At 55.9% G+C, this 13,508-nt stretch overlaps 2 protein-coding genes across 2 annotated transcripts in view; both read right to left on the bottom strand.

Annotated features, from left to right (window-relative positions):
* TRIT1 (tRNA isopentenyltransferase 1) overlaps positions 1-11,475 on the bottom strand; it is a 13,210-nt gene extending 1,735 nt beyond the window's left edge. Inside the window, exons 1-10 of the mRNA XM_009648513.2 lie at positions 11,449-11,475; positions 8,546-8,686; positions 7,979-8,077; positions 7,616-7,764; positions 6,575-6,717; positions 6,178-6,289; positions 5,501-5,613; positions 4,232-4,309; positions 2,330-2,439; positions 1,868-1,985 (exon numbers count right to left, since the gene is read on the bottom strand). Coding sequence (XP_009646808.2) covers positions 1,868-1,985; positions 2,330-2,439; positions 4,232-4,309; positions 5,501-5,613; positions 6,178-6,289; positions 6,575-6,717; positions 7,616-7,764; positions 7,979-8,077; positions 8,546-8,686; positions 11,449-11,475 — 1,090 coding nt within the window. The remainder of the gene's footprint in view (positions 1-1,867; positions 1,986-2,329; positions 2,440-4,231; positions 4,310-5,500; positions 5,614-6,177; positions 6,290-6,574; positions 6,718-7,615; positions 7,765-7,978; positions 8,078-8,545; positions 8,687-11,448) is intronic.
* A 1,327-nt stretch (positions 11,476-12,802) lies between these two features.
* Positions 12,803-13,508, bottom strand: part of MYCL (MYCL proto-oncogene, bHLH transcription factor) — a 6,694-nt gene continuing 5,988 nt past the window's right edge. The window contains exon 3 of the mRNA XM_035904027.1: positions 12,803-12,897. Within this exon, the coding sequence (XP_035759920.1) occupies positions 12,803-12,897 (95 nt within the window). The remainder of the gene's footprint in view (positions 12,898-13,508) is intronic.

Genomic DNA, 13,508 nt, shown 5'->3' with positions numbered 1-13,508 from the left:
AGGGAACAGAGGCATAATCCCAAGGCTGCAACTTGTACTGACGCAGCGGGGCAGCAGGAGCTGCGTTTCTGTTTGAAATCACACGGTTAAGGACAGGAAAACCTCCCGTATCAGTGGTATTATCTAAGCAGAAGGCGCTTTGTCTAACCAGACCAATGTATTGCCTTAGCAGGGCGGTTTTGCTATTTCCAAGAGATCAGAGCAACAATTAAAGCAGCAAACTTTTCAAGCAGGGCCTTAATTAAACACGGGTATGTGCTCACTGAATCAAGGCCCTCAGGTGTTTTCCAGTCATCCTTTTCTGCCAAAAGCTGAAATGACATGCAAAGCTGCTGCTTTATCACAATGCTGTCGGGTCACCCTCAGCTTGAAATAAAGTCTCACCTCTTACAATTTGTCGCAAGCAACACCAAAGTGTACAGTGGCTGGAAGAAGCACTGATTGCTGCTGCTGTCTGGGGATGCGTACTCTTTTAGGTCCATGCAAATTGTAAAATTAGAAAAAAAATTAAAAATCTTCCACGGCCAGCGGGGCACTGGGAAGCAGTTCCCAGAACTATCTGTAACTTGACTTAAAAAAAGCCAACCAGATTGCAGATCGACTCAGCTCCCACTGCTGTTTTCACTTCCCTTTGAGCTTTTACATTTTGCAGTTACAAGTAACACCCAGGTTTTGGACCATTTTTCTCCCACCATCTGGGGGTCTGAGCCAAATTCAGCTGGATGCAGAGAACAGCAGCTGGTCTTGGTTGAGAGAGGTATTGTCATCATCTGTCAGAATTTGGGATGGCATCCCTAGAGGACATGTAATTGCAGCTGTAGTGTTTGGGAGGATCTCAAGGAGTTCCCACTTGGTCACAAAACTTGCTGGACCTGGAAGGATGGAACAGACCCTGTTTGCTTTCAGACTCCTCTAGTTCTGGAGTGGACACAACTCCTTCAAAGCACCTCCAAGCTGAGGCAGTTGAGACTGGCTAAAATAACAATTACACTTACAAACTGATCTCACGACAATCAGCTTCCTATTCCGAGCCAACTTCCAGCTTTGCTTTCAGCAGTTCCCTGGCTCAATAGGAGTAAGCAACTCATTCAAATCTGACGACCAACAACCTGGGAAATTTATCTTTGCATTGTGTCTGCATATACTGCTTTTGGGCAACACATGGAGATTTACCAGTTTCATTACTGCAAGCCAGTTTCTCCACTACTTTTTGTTTCTGGTTCTCAGCATGAGCCTCACAGCACAGATAAATTCACTGAGTTAATCTGATTCCAAATGAGCGCTTTTGAAGTAAGTCTATTGAAAATAGAAAATCCCTTTCTATTACTATTACAGCTAGGAATACTTTTCTTTTAAAAAAAAAAACAAAAACACTAATAGGAGATACTGGAGCAAAACCGAGCTATTAAAAACATTAAGAAACTTTGATTTTACACAATGGAATTTTAGAAGAAACAAATTGGTTCTGTGCTTTTTGACAAAGTATCTAAAGTGCTGAAAAGGACCAGCAGCCCTGACTAAACACAGACAGCTCTGAGGTTTGATGCTACATATAGATCCCCACGTCTGGCGTGACGGCGGAGAGCGGCAGTGTTTACTGGGTGCCGGGGAAGGGGGGGAAGCCCGACAGATGGCTGCTGTGGCATAGCTCCTGCACGCCCTCTGGGCTTGCAAATGGCTGCTTTCATACACGGGCTGTAAACAATCCTTGAAAGCCCAAGATCATGTGCTGAGGGTCATCCGGCCAAGCAGAGACGCCCAAGGAAGCTGCTCTGCTCCAGAGAGCTGCTTCACTCCATCCTTCCACAAAACTGCGCTTGCTGTGCCTGCTCCCAGGCCCTCTCCTCTCCCCCCTGCCAGATCCTACCTGCCCACTCCCTGTCCCCGATGATCACTCTGTCGCAGAGCTCACACACACGATGACTCCGTTTGTTCTCGTTTACATCGTACTCCATCTTCACAGGCTCTGCTGGGGGCTCACGTCCCTATAGATTAAATAATGCCTCAAATTGGTTTTTGCTATGAAAACTTGCTTGACCATGTTCACTTTGGTAGAGTTTGGGCTCTGAAATTGCCATATGCAGACACTAAGGTTAGCAGGACAGACGCTGCAGTTTTACCATGCAAGACAAGCAGAGTACTGGGTATTAGGAGAAATTTTCAACTTAGACCACAACCCTCTGCCGCTGCGAGGAAAGTCCAAGGCTGGACATGTACACAGACAGCCCTGCTCATGGGAGAGACCAAGTGCCAAGTTATGGGGCCTGGAGACCATCAAGAAGCTGGCTTCTCGGCCATAGCTCACGTGTTAACTCCAGTTACCCAGTACCTGGATGAAGCTCTCCACAATCTCCACAGCAGGTTTCAGCACATCCTCCTCCCACCGCAAGAGATCGGACACCTCCAAGCCATACACCGGGGGCACATTGGGCCCAGGACCTACGGAGAAACAGAAAGGCAGGTCACCGACAGAACCCCTCCAGCATCGTGTCCCAGCACCTACAGGCCTACACTGTGACCAGGGGGATCTGCTCTTTCCTATCTGGCTGTCCTTTAGCATTCAGAAGCAAACAGCACCAGCCTTTTCAGAGCCAAAATTACCAGAGACTTGGGGGGCACCATCCTCACAAAGAGCAAGAACACCTAAAACCTCAAGCAAGCATCTTCACGGTTGTCTGCCTTCAGGACAGCGTTACGAAATCTGAGCACACATACAGCCCATCATAAGAGCAAACACTTTGTCTCGGCCCTGGTCCACAGGAGGCTGCAGAAGATCAAAAGCAAGATCCAGGCACAAAGCCATCACACAACGCTTACAAGGAGATGCAGGCATGGAGCCTGGATGAGGAATCTGCGGGTGCAGGTTCCCACTCCGAGCTATAATTGCTTGCGCAGCGGCAGGGGCCAACGCTCCCGGCTCACAGCAGCAGGCCACGGTGGGAGATGCTTTACTAATGTCTCAACTTGACAAGGCACAGTTTCAAAGGCACCCCTTGGCCTTTCCAAGCCCGGTGAGAGGGCACGGGGCACTTGCTGCAGCCCAGCCAGGGCAAGAGAGTTGCAATCACAGAGCGCCCACTCCCTCCAGCGACGTCGCTGCCCTGCCACAGCTCACCTGCCCGCAGACATCGGGCACACGGCCCCGCTCGGACAAAGCCATCAAAGGCTGCCGCATGCCAGTCTCCAGCAGGTGCTGCTTTTTATTGCTGTAACCACAAACAAGCTCCTGACATGGCTGATCTGAAGCACACCTGCCACCAGAAAGGTGAGCCACAGCCACCAAGCACATGGCTCCAGGAAAGCTCTTGCACCCCATTCAAAGCCCGTCTTTTGACTCGAGTTTCTCCCTGCCTTTTGTGTTTGGGTTTTTTTGGGGTTTTTTTTTTATTGTTGTTTTGCCCCTACCAAGCACCTTTCAACAAGTGCCCGGCTCCCAGCTGCTGCTGCTGGCCCTGCTCCAAGGCTGGGGCTGGGACGGGGAAGTCCTGCTGGCTCCCTGCCACCGTGGTGAGCACGGCCCAGGCTAAGAGCAGCCAATGGGCTCCTGCTCCTAATCTGGAGGGCAGCTGTCAACCGGGCTTTTCGCCCTGCACAGGGAGCTTGTGTGGGTGCATGGGGAGAGGGACAGTGCTGGGCACCCCCTCCCCAAGCTCCTCAGGAGCTGTCGGCAGGACAGGCTGCAAGGATGCTGCAGCCATCATCCTCTACTGCTGATGATGCACAGGGCTGAGCCTTTGCTTGGTTTGTTCTGTTGGGCTATTAGCAGTCCTGATGGCATTTCCATCAGAAGGAGAAGATCTTCCCTTGACAGGCAGCCAGGGGTACAGGGGAAGCAGTGAGAAGCAGCTGGATTCCCGAGTGTCTGGGCAGATGAGCTGTGGGCAAGGTAAACATGGACAGTGCTGGGTGGGCTGTCTCAGGAGGGCCAAGCAGCTCCGCTCCTTCCCACATGTTCAGGTTGCACTCAGGGCAGAGCCTGGTAGGTGGATCCTGGAGGGATCTGGCCAGCAGCAGACACCTGCAGAGCCAGGGCAGCCTGAGCCAGCCAGAAGAATCCAAGCGAGGATGGTCTGATCTCTGTCAGACTCATATCCCCCCTAGCACACACTGCCCCAAAGCAGAGAAGCCACCACTCTCCTCTCTTGAGCTGGAAGCAGGGGATGTGCCAAGGAGGGATGAGAAGAGATGCGAGAACAGGGATGGCAAGGCAGGGCAGGAACAGAGGACTTACGTCTCAGGAAGCGGTTTCGGACCCACTTGTTCTGCCTCCGGGCGTATCTCTTGGTCACTTGTTTCAGGGCCTGGATCCCTTTGAAACAGAGGGAGTAAAAAATAAAAACAAAGTTCAGCACAACGCTGCAAGCTGAGCTCAGAGCAGAGTGAGAAGAGGCTGTCAGCTCCAGTGCGAGCAAATCACACAAGGCAAAAGTTTGTGCTGGATGGTACCGTGCTCACTTAAGGGAAGTATTTCTACTGTCAGACTGGAGGTCTCCGAGCCAGCAGTGAGAAGTGGTCATCACAGCAAAGCAGCCAAGCCCTGCCAGAGAGAGCGTAGGGGTGGCAGCAGCGCAGAAGGGCTGGACAAGGTGTCCCAAATGCCCCTGAATGAACACCGGGTGGAAAGGGCCCAAAACCTCAGCTCTGAAGCTTTTAGCAGGTAGAACAATCTGTTCAGGGCCTGCACTGCTCTCGTAACGCTTAACTGAATACTTCTCTGTGCAAACAGAGCCCAGGGTCCTTGTCCTACCCACAGTGGGCCCAGAGGATGGTTTACCACTGTACAACCTTACAATATTTAGTACCAGACTTATCATATCCCTCCATAATTGTCTCCTGAGCAGACACAACAAGACCCTTCTGCACCAGACTTGTTTTCAAGACTTTTATGATTTCTGTGGTTTCCTCAGCCTCCACCTCCATTTCACACTGAACCCTCCTTGACACAGACTGACCCCGCCTGGGACCTCTGCTGTGCTGAGGAGCAAAGCAGCTCTCTAACAACAGTGCATCAGTCCCGACACACCAGAATGGCACGTGCCATCGAAGAGCGCATCACTGTTGACTTGTGTTGTGATCTGCTAGATCCCCAGATCCCTTCCCACCATCCCGCTGCTGAAACAGATGCTAAGTTCTGCTTTGTTCCTTCTTTCTAGCCCTGCTCTCCACTGCATTCACATCCCAGCTGGGATCCCATCACCCAGGTCATCAGCGGACCAGCTCCAGATCCCAAGTCACACTGTGCCCAGTACATCTTGCAAGGAGGCCCTGGGGGAAGGGAGGGAGGAGTTGTTCTGGGTGCGCTCAGAGATGCTCTCCAAGCACTGGAAAAGGAGTCCCTGACCTCCCTGAGCTGGCAGAAGTGGCAAACGCGGAGAGAAAGGTGCAGCTCAACCCCAACAGGACCTGCCCCAAGGTTTGAGCTTGGTCCACAGCATTACACAGAGTCACTTGGAGCTGTGTGGGGCCAAGGGATGTAGGGCACGCAGGATGCTCCTCTCACCTTTTTGCAGCAGCAGAGCACTGGTCTCGGGCGAGCAGTTCCCCTCACTGACGAGGTACTCGTGGAACTCCTTGAAGCCGATGGACTGGAAGATGCCATGCTGGTAATCCTGCCTGGAGAACAAGACAAGAGACAGGGGTCAAAGCAGTCTCCTTCAGAACAGGGAGAGACCTCAACCACCCCCAAAATAGCTCAGATCTCTGTGTCTCACCCTGCAGGACCCCCACAAGTGACACAAGCCCACGGCATCGGGGGGACAAGCCAAGCCAGGTACACACAGGAAGGCAGACTGGTGCCTTCGGTGACAGCTGTCACAGTCCATGTCAGCCCATGTCAGTCCACGTCACAGTCCATGTCAGCCATGCTGTATGAACACTCGGGCAGCACCAAGTAATTTTTACTGAGGGGAAATGCCACCGCTTGACAGATATGGACTAGGCAAAATTAATTCAATGCTGAGACCCGCAGGGACTCTGCTGTTTGACCAACCCTGGGCCAAGCATTCTGGCAGGGATGGCCTGGACATGCTGGAGGATCCCCTGCTGCAGGAGCAGGCGCTGCCAGGAGAGGGCTGGGAGCCCGATACATTGGAGCTGCTGCAGGGAGAGTTGGTCCGGGCCCTGCATGGGTCTGGCAGGTGGGGCTGGGAGCAGAAAGGGAGCTGGCTTCTCACCCACCGGTTCTCAGCCACCTTCTCTTGGTTGTAGCGTCGGTGGAAGTCCCGCAGCTCCTCCAGCAGTCCTGCAGCAAGCATGTCATCCACCCGCTTCTCCAGCCGCTGGTCCAGAGCTGGAAGGAGGAGAGCAGGACACACTCAGCCGCTTGGAGCCATGCCCTCAGGAGACCCACAACTGGACAACGTGCTAGGACTCCATTTGGCACTGCCAGCCTCCTGATCCACCTGAGGAAGGTAGAGCCCAGCAGGCAAGGGAAGCAAGTCCTCTGTCACACCCACTGATGCCAAAAGAATTGCAGCCTTGTTCAGGGAGGAGGCTGGGGCAGGAGCAGGGGGTCAGCCCTAACCTTGCATCGCCATGCTCAGCCGGCCAGGAGCTGTGCAAAGCCCACTCTCACCTGCCTGGTCTGCATGGAGCCACAAGATGCAGGAATGTGGGTATTTCAGGGGCCCTCCTAAGGGTCCCCCACCTTCCTCCTCCTGCTGCTGGTGCAAGATTTCACTATGGGGGATCCCCGTCTCTTCGCACACTTGGAGGCTCCTGTAAGCAGAGACAGACAGAGCTCAGAGGCTGGGTGAGGATGAGCTTTTCCATTTCCCCGGCAGCCCTGGGGGCTCCGGCAAAGGGAACCGCAGACACTTGCTGCGATGCAACCTTCTCATGTGGGGGGAGGGCAGGTTTCTGCCCCCTCCTGTGCCTTGGCATCCCGAGCACACCCAGGTCCTGGGGGTGCAATGCAGTGCAGAGCACAGCAATGGCACCCAAGGAGCCCAGAGCACAGCCACCCACTCCTGCCTGGCACCAGGACAAGCCCTGCAGGGGATGGGGTTCTGGCTCCAGCCCTGCTCTTTCCAGCCAGGCAGGGCTGCAGGGAAGGTGCAAACGCTGCTGATGCTGTGAAGCATTACTGCCAGCTCAGCCCAGCCCAGCCAGGGAGGTGGAGGAAGCTGCGCCGGGTGCCCAACCCTCCATCCCCCTGCACCGTGCGAATGAGGTGGGCGGCGTTCTGCTCCCCCCAGGCCAGGGCTCGGCTGGGATGGGCCCGCCAAAGCAGCAAGCCTGGTCTTGCCGCCGTGCTGTTCCCACAGAGCTCAGGTATGTTACTCAGCCAGCACAGCAGCTTGCTCTTTAAATAGCTCCAGATAAACCCTGCTGCTGGGGCACTGCAGCGGGAGCAGCCCCAGTCCACACAAGCTAGGAGCAATGCACTGTCCTGGACCCCAAAGGAAGTTCAAGCTGGGGGCTGCGTGCCCAAAGGTCTCAGATCCCAGAGAGCTCCCCACCACCAGTGGTCCAAGATCCCCAAGCATCTTGCTAAGAGGCTAGGAGCACCCGCCTGGGATGGGAGAGCCCATCTTGCCATGTTCCCAGGCACACGATTCCCTTGGGAAGGGGTGCTGGGCCCTGGCACCCCCTGCCCCCAGCATGCCATGCTCACCTGGCCACTTTGCGCTTGTCGTGGGGGTGCAGCTTGGCTGCCATCTCTGGGTCCACCTGGCTCAGGCGGCGATGGAGCTCCACACCGTCCAGCTGCTCCAGCTCCACTTTCCTGTCAGTGACCGGCCCAGGGGCCATGCTGGCCTTCTCCTGTGGGGCACAGGCAGCCCTGAGTCAAGCCACTCATCCATGTGCAAGGTCAGCACGAGCGAGATGACCCCCTAAACCCACGGAGTGAATGAGGGGCTTTTGGTTCTCCTTGCCCTACTCTAGCAGGGGGAGCACCATGCCTGGTTGCAGGAAGCCTGCACTGAACACAGGGATCACCCTTTCCCAGAGGGATATGCAGCCCCCCCAATGGTACCTTGGTGTTGATAAGGACCTTCCAGAGCAAGGACTCGATGTAGTAGTTGGTTCCTCCCACAACGATCGGGATCTTGTCTCGGGCAAAGATATCTTCAATGTGCCACAGTCAGGGAGCGTAAGCAGAGACGCATGGCAGGGAGGGAGAGCTGTGGGGAGCAGCACCCTGGGGCCCAGACCCTGCTCTCCCAGCCCCAAGGAGCCAGTGAGGCTGCAGGTCAGGGTTATAGGTGTCTCTCACCTCTCACTATCCTCTGCTACCCATACCAGCTACCACCAAAATTCAGGGACACCCAGGAACTGCCAGGGAGGGCAATACCCAGCTCAGCACTGTTGCAGCACAGCAGAGATCTTCCCCAACCAGCCCTGAGGAGGAAGCTGCCCTGAGCATTAGCTAGGAAAAAGAAGCTCCAAATCCCCTTGCCAGCAGTATCCTCTGAAAACTGGAGTTCGTTGCAATGTGGAGAGCCCAAGGCTGATGCAAACACTGATCTCTCTTGCAGGTCTGGCTGTGAAGGGGGTAAGTCTGTATCTGCTCAGCCAGGCAGGCTGCAGAGCAAAAGGATATCAGAGCCATGGCTTTGTCTCTGAAATCCACCACCGTGTAGTTAGAGACAAGGGGATCCACAAAGCTGATCATGTGGTGTCTGCACAGACGCTGCTCCTGGGCAGAAACCTTGTTTGTGATGATATCCAAGCCCTTGTACACCTGGGGAAGAGAAGAGCCTGTCATTCACCTCTGCATCCCATGAAATCCCCACCGACCACCGCTCCTTCCCCCACGCACAGCCGCTGCCTGCCCCTGTCACCCCTCCAAGCCCCTTGCCGGTCCCTGGAGAAGCAGGCAGCACAGGCAGGAGCACATGCCCCATTCAGGCGAGGCAGCAGTAATTGTGCCAACGCCTGCTCCCGCCAGGGCCAAACTGCCTCTCTCTGGTGTTTGTTCCTGCCCACAGGAGATGAACTTTGAGTCCAACCGCTCACGACTGCTTTCCTGGTCTGATATAACCCTGCGGTTAGGGATGGAACGGCTGATTGAGCGATCAGAGAGTGGTGTCAGAGCCCGGTCAGTGTAATCAACCGAGCCCAGCATCAAAGCACAGAGCTCCGAAACAACGGGGGCAGCTGCCTCCAAGCTCTGGGCTCCTCATCTCCTGTCGTTGCAGCCAAAAGCTCGGGTGTGCCTCTCTCCAAATACCCATCTTCGTTTGGGGACAAGGATCAAGGATCACTGCTTCCCATAACACACACAGACCTCTCTGGATGCAACATGCAACTTGACGGAGCCTCCTAAACACACACAAATGGTCTCAGCTCATGCACACCCTAAAAGCCTGGCATGCTGCCTGCTCTCACTGAGCTGGTCAGGTACAGAGAGGAGCAAAACACGTCGGTGCAGGCCAGCGACCCCAGGGGAAAAGAGGGCCTGTCCTGCACCAAGGTGCCAGGAGACACCAGTGAGCGCAACCAGCATCATCTCACTGCTTCGAGGTGCATCTTCAGTCTCGAGTTTGGGATATACAGCCTGGAGGAGCACATTGTATATCCTTTGGGATATACAACCGAGAGATGCTGGCCCTCAGCTAGACAGCTAAAAGCAGAGCAGAAAGAAAAGCCACCCAAACCAACCCCTCGGGAGCATTCTTGGCAAAGAGCCAAGGCAACCTGCGATCCCAGCAGCACGCACCTGAGCCACAGCCCAAATCCACCCTCCAGGCTGCATAAAGCAACAGCCACAGCCCAGCCCGCAGACCCAAGCGGTGCAAGTACCGGAGCCACCTCAGCTTGGTGTCGCATCCCCACAGCTTGGCTGGGTCCTGCGAGCAAAGGCCTTTCAGATGAGAGCATCTTTCACCCAGGAGAAAGGAGGAAGGCTCCTCGCCCTGCTCCCTGTGGCATGCAAACACAACCCTCCTCAAGCAGGGTGCCCTATGCCCTGCCCCTGCCCCGGGCATGCCTGTCAGTGGGTGCTGTGAGGCTCTGCAGAGCTGCAGACAAAGAGGGATCAGAGCGGGGACCCACACCCCAAGGGTGCTGGCAGCAGGCACATGGTTGCGGTGGGGCACATAAAGCCTTTCTGTCCAGCCCAGCTCTGCACCATGCCAAGGACTGAGCAACCTCCGTGCCAGGCGGTGGCTAAGGCTCTGCTTCGTGCCACAGTCGCAGGGAGGATGTGTTTAGCTCTCAGCACCTCCCCGCTTGGTGCAGTCTCCCAGCCTGGGATAAACTGGCCTGATGGGAGAAGAGACGGAAAATGGCTGTACTCATGTCCTCCTCCATCACCCAGAAACCACCCCAGCCACAGGGCCAGACTTCCAGAAACAAATTTCCCCTTAATCCCCTCTGAGGAGCTGCCAAGCCTCCAGCTGCAGCGTGGCCTCCACCCACTGCCTCCCCTGGTCCCAGCCAGAAGGACAAGGTGACAGACGAGGTGACCCCCAGGCAGAAGGCACGGAGCGGCAGCAAGGGACAATCCGAGGTTAGTGGAGCAGGGAAGCCCGATTCCTGCCTGGAGCAGTCATGAGAGCTGCTGGGGCGGCTGAACCAGCTGCAGCCGGGCAGACGCTCCCTGTCTTGCTTAACTCTTGCACTTGCTGCTTGGAGGGCGAGGGCCAGCCCCTGCTCCCGGTCCCTTGGAGGAGAAAGGCTCGCCTGGGGCCAGGAAGCAAGGGGGTAGCGGGAGGGCAACCAAATGCTCTTCCTTTCTGCCCTGCAGAAACCCAGCTGGCTCCAGGGGATGGTGAGCAGACAGGAGGAGAGGCCCAAGAGGCAGCGCTCTGCCAACATGCCCCGTGGCTGGCTGCAGCCTATTGATCCCCTTCCATTACCCAGCCCGGGCTGAGCAGCGCCATTCAACGCAGGTCTCCAGTCGGCACCGAAAGCCTTTGAATTCGGTGAGCTTTGGCTCCGTGCCTTCTCTCCCCTGGCAAGGGCCAGTCCAGCCCTCCAGCTCCTCCGACTCCCACTCGTCTGCCTGAAATCACAGTCAATAGAGAGGGCTGCTGGGGAGGCTCGGAGGCAGGCAGGAGCTCCCAGTGCCCAGCGCGGGCAGAGCCAGGATTTACAGTTCAGGCCCCAATCCCCCAAGGTTCTCCCAGAGATTAAACACCGAGAGCCTCCCCGAATATCTGGCAACAAGAGGAGGAGGAATGCGGTGTCAGTGTGTGGGCTGGGAGGAAACAAAGGCGGCCTTTTACACACACCCAGCAAAGCCCAGAGAAGGTTTCCACCAGCTGGCTGTCGGCAGGGCCTCGCACCGAGACGTCCTCCCAACACTCATTTCTATTTTCAGCAAGCGGCTCAGATAAGCCTTTGTTGCTTTCTAAGGCCCCAAAACAGATTAGCGGCAGCCTGGAGCAGCAGGCCTCTGAGACACCAAATACAAGCTGGGGACTAAAGATGCTTAGCCTTGACGGCGTCCTCCCACCTCTGCTGCTGAAAGCCCCGGGGCAGGTCAGCCCCACAGCTCACAGCGCTTTGCTGGAAGGTCAGCGCCATCTCCCCTTTTAAAGGGTGGGGAAACTGAGGCAGGAGACACAAACACCAGCAATCCTCAGGAAATGGTGCCTGTGAGGATCCTCAGCCCACAGCCCGGGAAGGGTGGGCTCTCCCAAACCCTCGCTCTGCTACCAGTTTCATGCACAATCCCAAACTTTTTCCCTTTGTCACTGTCTGCACTAGAGGGGGAAAGGCACTGTCCTTGCCCTGAGTGCAGGGAGCACAGTATAGAAGGTGACACGATGGCTGCGCAGCACAGGGACCCCAGACACATCCAAGCCACCTACGTCTGGGAAGACCATGAAGATTTCACAAGGGCCAAGGTATCTCCCAGCTGGAGAGGGGCACAGAGGACCCAAACCAAGCTAGGGTGCAAGGAGAGCACGATTGATCCCCCTGCTCTGACCCCTGCCATGAGAAGGATGTCGGCAAAGGCTCTTAAGACTTGACACACCAACTGGCAACTGTACCCAGTGTGCTACAACAGCCTCCGGAGAAGGACTGCATCACCGCTTCCAAGGGTGAAATCCAGAAGGGACAGTGGGATCGGGAGCAGACGGGGCCCTCCAGCAAGCTGGCACTGGGATCGCTGCATGCTCACAGCTCTGCCAGGAATGAAGAACCAGGACTGGCTTCACCCTGCCTGGCTTTCCCAGGGAATAACTTACTCCAAAAGGAAACTCACTGGGATGACAAACGGCAACAGAAAGGACAAAAAGAGAGATTAAGAGGCCATCAGATTAACCAGAGCTCCTGAGCTGCACGCAGGCAGCAGCTAAGTCTGTAACTTGACCACAGCGACCCACAGCCATGACGAAAACACCCTTGAGATAGAGGGGTGCCTGTGTGCGGGAACAGGTGGGCTCGGGGCTCCAGCGTTTGTCAGAGCTCCACAGAGCCCGCACGGGGCGCAGAGATGAATGGACAGAGGGGGCCGAGGGTGAGGCGGATGCTGGCAGCTGTCAGTCGAGAATGAGCAATGGGATTTTTAAAACCCGGCGACACTTCTGCAAGGACACCAGAGCCAGCTCTGCGTGGCAGAGGGATATGCAGCAGGGAGACAATATTCCACGGGAACAAAGCCAGCAAGCAAGCAGACCCAGTTGGCTGGCTGCGGCCGCCTAAGCAGGGCACGGGGGTTAGTGGAGCATGGTGGGGGAGGCGCAGACATGAGCTGCTTGAGGCTGTGCCTTCAGGCAGCCGGGCCGTGGAGAGGCAAGGCTCCCCGCCCCGCCGCCCCAAGAGGCCATGCAGAAAGCACGCTGCGTTACAGGATAAAAGTAGCGGAGCTGCTGAGCTCTCGCTCCACAGTCACGCTAGAATGAGATTAAAAGGAAAGGAGGACAAGAGCCACTCGAGCCCGGATGCCATTGGGCGCCTGCAGCCAGAGTCCTCCCAGCGCCTGCATTCCCACAGTGGGACCTGAAACAACCAGAGCACAAAATACACGCTTCAAAACATCCACCAGCGTGAAATGAGAATCCGCAGCATGCCAGTCGGCTCCAGCCGCGTCTGCGGAGCTCGGGATGCAGCAGGAGCCTCACGTTCGCACGATCGCTCAAGTCAACAGCCCTTTCCCCCGATATTAAAGCCCGCTCTACACCGGGCCGGTGGTCACCGCAAGGTCCGAGAACCTCAGCATTCGCAGTACACAAACAGGCACGAATAACCAAACAAAAGCTCTAGGGCTTGTTCAGATCAGGAAGGTCCATACTAGTAAAACCGCACCAGCCAAGCTCTGCTCAGAGACATTTTCAAGGCGAACACTAGAGCAGAGTAACTCGCCTTGAAAACTTAACAGTAGCCAACTAAAAGCTGCCCCAGCCCAGACAGGGTCTGCGGAGGAAACCAGCCCGCAGGCAGTCCCACCCCGAGCTCAAGGAGAGCGAGAGGGAAGCACCAGTCTTTCGTTAGGGAGCACGCATTGAGGGCTCGCAACACCGGCAATGCCGGGTCGTTCATGAGGACTGGGCCGGGCGGGCAGCTGCCCGCAATCAGGCAGCGCTGGACAAAGCTTCTGTGTCTCACGTGAA

Source organism: Egretta garzetta, unplaced genomic scaffold (assembly GCF_000687185.1).
Source record: "Egretta garzetta isolate BGI_Z169 unplaced genomic scaffold, ASM68718v1 scaffold101, whole genome shotgun sequence".
NCBI classification, from domain to species: Eukaryota; Metazoa; Chordata; class Aves; order Pelecaniformes; family Ardeidae; genus Egretta; species Egretta garzetta.
The sequence above is the reverse complement of the archived record's forward strand: the minus strand, read 5'-3'. Positions and strand labels throughout refer to the sequence as shown.